This window comes from Bidens hawaiensis, unplaced genomic scaffold (assembly GCF_021521415.1).
Source record: "Bidens hawaiensis isolate Kalapana, Puna unplaced genomic scaffold, B.hawaiensis_p1.1 tig00022287_1, whole genome shotgun sequence".
Taxonomy (NCBI): Eukaryota; Viridiplantae; Streptophyta; class Magnoliopsida; order Asterales; family Asteraceae; genus Bidens; species Bidens hawaiensis.
The window spans coordinates 263,451-272,990 of NW_027493456.1; the positions used below are offsets into that span (position 1 = coordinate 263,451).

At 30.8% G+C, this 9,540-nt stretch overlaps 1 protein-coding gene across 1 annotated transcript; it reads right to left on the minus strand.

The window, feature by feature from the left end:
- Positions 1–2,024: 2,024 nt before the first annotated feature.
- Positions 2,025–6,411, minus strand: LOC143565126 (uncharacterized). Its single transcript, XM_077052197.1, has 6 exons — positions 6,230–6,411; positions 5,201–6,129; positions 3,870–5,084; positions 3,291–3,766; positions 2,697–3,153; positions 2,025–2,647 (listed from the first exon to the last, which is right to left on the minus strand). Exons 1-6 carry the CDS (start codon positions 6,409–6,411, stop codon positions 2,025–2,027), a joined length of 3,882 nt encoding a protein of 1,293 aa, XP_076908312.1.
- Positions 6,412–9,540: the final 3,129 nt, after the last annotated feature.

Genomic DNA, 9,540 nt, shown 5'->3' on the forward strand with positions numbered 1-9,540 from the left:
TATATTACCGATTGAGCGTTGTGCCAGGCGAGACCGCGGTAAACGTTGACGGAAAACGTGGCGCCGAGATATATAGTGGCCACGCCTAAACCCAACGTGAAGGCTTTGAATGTCAAATCTCCAGCTTTGTTTATCAATCCCATGGCTTCGAATCGATTAACCAACCAGACGCAAATCAAATCAAATCTACGCAGCCTTTTTGGTTTTTATCAACTAGGGGTTTTTAGTTGATGCTAACAGGTGATAAGGTATTTGAGATTCGTTATATGAAACTTTTTTACTTATACATAAGCAATCTTATATTTTTTTTTAATTTTTTAATAAGTTAAGAAAAAAAAATAAAAAAGAAATCTCAAACATCCCCTTAGTTTTTATAGTTCTAACTAGGGTATAGACCCGCGTGAAAGAACATGTCACTACAAATAATAAATTTAAACATACGGTCAAATTAAGATAATAGTTGTTGCTGGTTTGTTACAAAACTATTATCAAATTACATTATCTATAGATTCAAACTTAAAATTTACAATAACTTAAATTAAACCGTACCAACAAAAGACATTAACAAAACAACTAAACAGGTTCTTGATATTAAAACATCAGCAACATTTTCAAAACTTATACCAACACAAACTTCAAATTCCTAAACACCTGAAAATTTACAAAAACAATACAAAAATTCATTAAAATTAATTTAACATAACAACATGTTTAATAATTAATAACATCTAAGGATTGTTACTAAGTCTAAAAAATTGTTGTCAATATCATTCTTTTATTAAATCTATGAACAATATGTAATGTAAAGTATTAATATATTACCTTTTACTTCCTAATCGGACAACAAACTTTCGGAATAACAATCATAATAACTTTGATAGTGTAAAAAGGTCTATAACATCTACTACTTGTATTAAATATAACAACAATACGTAAAGAGTTATATTTTACCTTAATGTTCGTCATCAGACTCAAAATTGTCGGGAAAATCTTCATAATCACTCTCATAATTAGAACATTCTTCTAACCATTTGACCTTCGAACTAACCTCAGCTTCCAGCTCAAGATGCGCAAGTACTTTTCTTGCATTTGCTAACTTTAACACGTCAAACTCCCTCAACATCACCAAATCATCACACGACAATAGTTGTTTCGGCTTAAAATTCTTATACTCTTCATTCTCAAACCAGATAACAACCTTGTTTTGATAAGGGTAAAAGAACCACTCCCTTACATGTTCATAAGGTAAAACCTCTTGATAAAGATCATGAAAGAAATTATGTAAAACATTTATCAAATTTGTTTCTTCTTCACATGGCAAATTCTTCCTAAGACCGATCTGATGTATCTGATGTTTAAACTGATTATCGAACAACATGACTGATTCAATATTATCTTTTTCTAACGTTGCTAAATTGCTAAATACAAATTGATACTTACAGAATAGTTTACAAAACCTCCAGTTCATAATCGTTGCCATTATTGGAGTTTAGGTATGTTGAGAAACTTAGTATTGTTAAAGAAGAAGAAGATGAAGAGGATTAAAATGGAAAAAAAAAGAAAATTGATATAAGAAGTGACGGTTTTATTGTTCCAAGAAAATTAATGATGAAATCTATCTAGTTATTATAATGTATAGTTAGCCTATAGTTAATAATATTTAATTAAATAGTATGATAAATATCTTAAATATTTTACATTAAAAAGTAAATATTAAAAAGGTAACTTATAAAACGAATTTAAAAAAAACAGGTTTATATCCAGAAAATTTGTTTATAATATTAAAAATAAAAAATTATTTATAATTAAGTAAAAAAATTAAATATAGGATACCAAAAAAATATTAAACAAAACAAGTTAAGTACAAATGTTGTAAAGTGTAAAACAAAATAAATTACATTATAACCATTACATTTATTATGAGATTCCAAATTGAATTACATATGAAATTTAAACAATTAACATTCTATGTTTGCAAAAATCTCCTTGTAAACAATATTTGTTGTTTTATTTATAAGCTTTGATTATTTGTCGAGTATCACTAACTTAATACCATCTCTAGTCTTCACTCGTGACAAAGCAACATAAAGCTGATCGTGAGAAAATACTGGATCCTTAAGATACAATCCAACTCTTGACAATGATTGACCTTGACTCTTGTTGATTGTCATGGCAAAACATACGGATATAGGAAACTGTCTTCTTTTTAATTTGAACGGAAGTTTCTTATCAGTTGGTGTAAGACTTACTCGACTAATTAGAGTGCGATATCCGATATTCGTACCAGAGACAACTTTTGCTTCAATTACACGCCTACCGAGACTAACAACTTGAAGGCGTGTTCCATTGCATAGACCCTTTTTATGATTAATATTCCTTAATAGCATGATGGGAACACCAACTTTAAGAACCAACCTATGATTAGGCATTCCTGACATCTTTAAACCATTTAACAAATCAGGGGAATACAATTGTGGATCAACAGCGTCGGAAACGTCTTCAGATTCAGCCAAACTGTCGGAACTTAAATACTGGACTTCGTCACCAGGAAAGAGGGCTAACATATGTTCATTAATTTCTTGAACCACCTCATTCAAAGGTGCAAGCAGTGCGCGGTCCTGAAAGTAAGTAAGTCCGTTGAATCTATCTAATATATCAGGATATACAAACCTTATTAAATCACCAATGGGATCAACTGAGTTTCAATATCAACAGATCATTTGGAATATCAATAACCGACTCTCCGTCATTTCGACCACCGAGTGTTCCTTGACCTATGTCTAAAAGCCAGTCCGCAAACTCTTTGATGTTTTCAACGTCTGAAGATCGACATCCAACTGTAAGCCTCATGTTCTTAGTTAGTTTAAGAACCTTACACTTAGACCAGATATAAGAAGAATTGATGCAAGCATTGACACATTCACTTCTGGTACCGTTAGTTACAACAGGCAAAATTTGACGAAAATCACCACCAAAAACAACAACCTTACCTCCAAAAAGTGCTTCGGAAATATTTGCAGAATCACCATTCATAACATCGTTTAAAGTTCTGTCTAAAGCTTCAAAATCATGCTTATGAATCATTGGTGCTTCATCCCAAATTATCAAGCTTGTCTGTCTCAATAACTCATAGACGTCGGTATTTCCTTTAACCTAATTATAAGAAAAAAGAAAAAAATAAATACATGGCGTAACCTTTTTAAAGTGAATTTATATTCGAATAACAAATACAACGATATATAAAAAAACTAATAATATTAAAAGTAACAAAAAGTATTTTGTAGTATTACCGGACAGATGGAATCTTCGGTCAAATTAATGGGTATCAAAAATCTCGAATGTGCTGTTCTTCCACCCTCCAACAGCAAAGAAGCAATCCCGCTTGAAGCAACATTCAACACAACGTCTCCCTTTGCCCTTATAGATGCAGATAATGTCTTCCATAAATAAGTTTTTCCAGTACCACCGTAACCATACACAAAAAACACGCCACCTTTTTTATCCACCAAAGCGTTCATTATTTCATTATAAACCCCTCTCTGTTCATCAGTTAACGAATCAAATAGATGATTAAATTCGTTATTCATGGTCTCTGTATCATATGAAAGCTCTTCCACCATCAACGGATTAGTTGCTCTTGAAACTGTTTCTGTATCCGGAAAAGACATTTGTTGATGTTTTCTAAGACTTGAGTTGTTGCAAATTAAAAAAATTTCAATTTCCAGGTGTGCTAAGTTTTTTAGCTGCTCTTCTTTAAGAATCAAACCTGAAATAAAATTAATAAGCAAATAAACTTAATATAATATAAAAATTAATTGATGTTAGATTACTGGAATAATTGAAAAGATTAAAATATACATAAATCTTACCAGGGTTGTTTTGATCTTTTTGTTGTTTGTATAGAATACCATCAACTAAAAGTTGCCAAGTACTTTCCCAAACAAAATGAGGTCTAGATAAACTATAAGTAATCAACATTGTAGCAAATAAATTCCTTAAATAATATCCGGTAGAAGTGTGACTTGTTTCTTCAATTGCTTCTATGTATTCCTTATCATCATCTAAAAGACCTCTTTTGTAACATGCATCTCGAAAAGTTTCACACACAACTCCATCAACTGTTCGAATATCTTCAAAACATTTAGGCCCTTTAACCTTATTTAATAATATTCTTAGATAGTAAGCTTCGTAGAATGCGGCTGGAACAGCATGAACTCTACCGATTGCAAAACCCCTCTGCCGAGGTTCCCATTTACGACATTGTTTTTTCCAAACATACTTTGTTGGAAACTCAGCATATGTGAGAGTCTTTGCAAGGTCATACTTCTTATTACACTCAAACCAACCGATAAACATGGAAGAAGCATTGGTTGTTTTGTTTAAAATATCTTCAATATCTTCGTTAGCACCATATATTACCTGCTGTTCACCAAAATGAAAAGCAAGCCTCATAACAGACGGAAACCTATAATGCACGTCAAATCCGAATATCCTCCATGCAGCCTCGCATGCAGACACATATCTGCAATCATAAAACGCTTTGATTTCATCTAAATTAGGATCTTGGTTATCACCATTTTTATTTTGTACAAGCGAAATTGTTGCTCGGTCTGGACCCTTATTAATGTATTTAAACAAATACTTTATAGATCCATCTTGATTGCACCACTCAACGTTAACATGTGCTTGAAATTTCTTTAATAGAGTCTTGTTGTATGGAACGACAGTTCTATTATCCATCATTATATCTGACTTAACAACATATTGACCGTTATATCTTCTTTTGTATACCAAAAAACCGTTTGAATCAACAACTGTTTCATCATTAAAAATTTTAGGAAAATTTTTGAAGCATCTTTTGTTTACCATGCAGGTGCACTTCGGGTTAGCATCACCACATGGACCGTGAATCATATGATCAGATACAAGCTTGTATAGGTCTGGATCAGTGTCTTTGTTTGGTATCTCAGCAGAAATAAATTTATCTACATCTTTTGGATTATGAATCTTGCTACCCGGATGCAAAAATATGCAAATATGGGCATGCAGTAGACCCCTTTTTTGAAACTCTATCGTGTAAACAACTGCAATAAAGATAATAAAAGTTAATATTCAACAACATATAAATATTATTAACATTTATAACATACAAGTAGGTCTTCTATTATAATTGTATATTCATAGAATTAAATAAAATTACCTGCTTGAACAATTCCAAACAAAGACTTATCCTTCATCAATTTAATCATTGCATCAAGCTTGACATTGAAAAGCCAACATAATCTATCAGGTCTATCTTCCAAGTTTAACTTTGTATCCTTAAGAAATCTTTTAACTTCTGGCCAATTGGGATTACATGTTATGGTTATGAAAAAATCGGGATACCCGAACCATCTACAAAGACACATAGCGTCTAGATAATTTTGCATCATATATCTTACACCGCTAGTAAATGAAGATGGTAGAATAACACGTTGACCAGCCGTTGAAACATTAGTATTTCCAACAGCTTGCATACCTCGTAAACTTTGGTAAGTATCGCACCTAAGTTCATGTTGTTTACCTCGTATAAAATGTAATCTTTGAGCCTCAATCATCGTATATTTATCAACTAAAATTTGCTGAAACAAACGCCTACCATTTAACATGGTTGAAAACGTATTTGGCCTATCTTGAATACGATAAGCAAAAAACTCACGCATTGTAACCTTCTTGCGTGCTGCGGTTGATGAAGACGAAACATTCTTATGAAGTATATTTACCTGATAACCATCCTCACCAAAAGGATGAAATAACGGGTATTGAAGAGGTGTATAAGATGGATGAAGTTCACTGATACGCTTTAACGAACCAGACTTCTTTGTAACAATTATATCTCGGTTGTCAACAGCGTCACCAATATCGCAAACGATTAAAGCAGCAACTTCAGAACTGGATGGTAAGTTATATTGTCTGGCATCATGCTGTCTTGTTCCAATAATACGCAACTTCAAATCTAGTTGTGGGTTTTCTTCAAAACAATCTCGTACCATTCGATAAGCTTGAACCAAATGATTATTTGAATCTAACATTGTCTTCAAATAATTAATAATATGTTTTTCTTGGTCATCGACCTTTGAATTATTTTCACTGCCAATAAAAAAAATTATAGTTTGATTAAATACAATAAAAATTAAACTAAAACAAAATTATGATAAATAAAGTAGAAGAATATCGTTAAGGTATTTACCCAAATACACGTTGACGATTTGAAATCTCGTTTTCCGTGTCATAAATGTAAAGTTGAGAAAACTGTGCTTTACGTCCATCTAACGGTAAAAGACTTCCTAAACAATGATAGTTTTCACCGCTAAGTCGAAACGTATAAGGCGCATTGCCTCTATTTATGGAATGGTCAATCTTTCCTCCCATAGACGTAAACGAAAACATCGAATTGAAACGTCTTAATGTTTTTCAAGAAGTACTTGCTGATGGCGGTTTCACCACGAAATAATTGATGATAACTTTCATCTGGTTGTTTAAGATCGGGAAGTTCGACTTTTCCATTATAACATCAAAGGGAAAAAGCTCCTTCTTCATTAGTACTGCTTGGTCTGTTAACTTCAGCTTTCCACAACAATGCATTGCAACTTGGACACATAACGGATTGATTTCCATGATCAAGATATTCTACACAATAATATATCATGATATGTAGTTACTTCGTGTAGATAAACACATAATAATTGATTGAAATAAAAATAGGAAATATATACTATACCTGATGATATTCCTTTATAAACATCTAAAACATTTTGATAACCAACAAATGTTGCATGTTCACTTAAATCAGCCATAGGTATAGATACTATAGGAGTTCTTTTTCTTGACCTTCTACGAACGGTCCTAGATGACTAAGGAATATCATCAACAACACAAGACGCGTTTGATCCTTCGTGAACATTACTTCCAAATATACGACCTGGTAATAATTAAATCAATAAAAGTAATTATAAAGGTAGTAAAAATTATTCCAACAAATATACATTTCAAAAAATTAGACAACCATTAACATGTAAGTTTTTCATTTATTTAAAAAAAACTAAAAAAAATGATAATAATATTTATAACGAAAAAAGAATATACCTGAAGAGGTATTTTGTAGACCACTTTTGTTCATGTGAATTGAAGCAGTTCTTTTGACATCTAAAATTGATCTTCTTTCTTTCCTTTTGGAAGCATCAGAGATCACAAATGTTGTACATGTTTCAGGATCTTGAAATTAAAGGTAACAATATCAATATTTAAGACTAAGCAAGTGTTTAAAAACCGATGAATTAATTTAAAGAGTATATGTAGTTATGTGAAATACATTTAAATACTTACCGTTGTTTACTACATTTGAAGTTGTTGATGGAGACACGTTCTCCTTATTAGATTGTAAACGCGTTACTTGTGTTGACTTGGTAATATTTCGCAAAGTGTCGAAGATCCGATTAACTGTATCATTTTACATATTAAACATAAACATGAGAAAGAATAATTGATAACCAAAATATATAGTGAACAAAAATTTATTAACATACCATGGACACAAGAATTTAGGGAGGAATGTGTTGTATGCGGATTAGAATTTGCAAGAGAAGATAAACGGTGAATATTGTTTTCTGAACATAAAATCGGTCTATTAGAACCACCTGAATTAAATACAGTAAAATTTAGTTTTCATTTTCAAAAATGTTTTACTATAAAATAATAATGTATTAAACTTTACATGCTCGGGATTTGGTTGGCGTTGTAATTTGAAAACTGATTTCCGTTTAAATGATATGGTAGCGTGACAATCGGTGTTGCTTGATAACACATGTAATTGGTATTATTGGAAATGGTAGACAATGGTGAATGTTGACTTTGGTCTAAATTGATATATAATAAAAATTAATAAATTACCATTATTGGTTACTTAAAAATAAATATAAACCATATATAAGTTCTTAATTTTAAGAAACAAATAACCAAAACACAAAATACCATAGGAGTTCTTCTATACACCACTTTTCTTACTGTCAACTGAAGCAGTTCTTTTAGCATCTAAAATTAATCGTCTTTATTTCCTTTTGGAAGCCGCATGATTCACAAATGGTGAACATGTTTGAGGGTCTTGAAATTAGAAAGATAATAATATCAATATTTAAGCAAAGTATATAGTATATTTTTTGTGTAAAATTTTTTTATATACTAACCGTTGTTTTGTACATTCGGTAGATTAAGAATGGGTGTTTGTTGATAATCCATGAAAGTTGCATTATTGGAAATGGAAGACAATGGTAATCGTTGACTTTGTACTACATTATAAAGATATTATAAATTACAAAAATCACATTATTGGTTATTTAAACAAAATATAAACAATATAACATTATTTAAGTGGGTATAATAAACTTATATTTTATAACATACCAACGTTAGTTAGCTTATTTTGAGAAGATGAAGACGCTTCCTTTTTTCTTTTATTTTTGGATGTGGACATGTTGAAAAAAAATATAGCAGACAAACCTTACACGTGACGTAAGCTGACTTGAACGAACCCTACGATAGAAACATGGAGTATTATAGATTAAACACTCCAAACACCATTAGATAACATGACTCTAAATGAAACTCATTATCATTTAGAAATACCGGAATAAAGTATATATATATATATACGGATTTTGATTAATGTTTTAATCAAGATTAAAATGTAAAAACCAAACCGGGAAAATATGTATTTGTGAAATAACCAGAAATTTACAGAAAATATTTGTTAAACATACATTGTGACAAACAATCATCGAACTCAAAATCAATGAAAAAAATTTTACCTAAACTGTTTGAACAACCGATACTTAACTTTTTTTTTTTGAGGAAGAAAGGTATAACAATAATCCAAAAGAAAATGGCTGGCCTTTGTTTGATTGTTCTAGATTAGAATGATTTATATATAAAAAATAATATAATTTATATTAATTCTCAAGGAAACAATAAGGTAAGTTAGATATTAAGGAAAGTTTATTTTAGTAGGGTAATATGATCATAATTAAAAATATATATGGACCAAAATAAACAAATTTATGATGTTAATATGTGACAATCTTTTCTGATATTCTTGATATTATTTTGTTACTATTTGTGATTATATAAGTTATAAGTATTTGTATAAAAAAATAATAATAATAATAAGATTTCATAAAGTCATAATACAAACCATACATAAACAAACCTAAATAAGTTATTTGGTTACAAAAGCATACGGATAAACATAAAATATACACCCTAGTAGAAAAGTGACGGACTAAGAGTTCAAGTTTAAACATCAAAAACAACCCATCATAATTAACAACCAACATGAGTGAGTATCAACGAATGAGTAGCGGCGTTGTACTCGAAAACAGCTAAACTTCCAATCTGAAGACCATTTGAGCGAACAAAATCCAGCCAATGTCTAACGCGATACCTCTCATTATAACCATTGAGTTCAATAGCAATTTCAGTCTCGACATCAACACCATTTGGATTTAT

Excerpts from the sequence above, each read along its gene's own strand:
- LOC143565126 (XM_077052197.1), bottom strand. The coding sequence starts at position 6,411 with ATGGGAGGAAAGATTGACCATTCCATAAATAGAGGCAATGCGCCTTAT. Across the intron at positions 5,085-5,200 it reads GTTTGGAATTGTTCAAGCAG|TTGTTTACACGATAGAGTTT; the intron begins GTAATTTTATTT and ends TCTTTATTGCAG. Across the intron at positions 3,767-3,869 it reads AAAAGATCAAAACAACCCTG|GTTTGATTCTTAAAGAAGAG; the intron begins GTAAGATTTATG and ends ATTTTATTTCAG.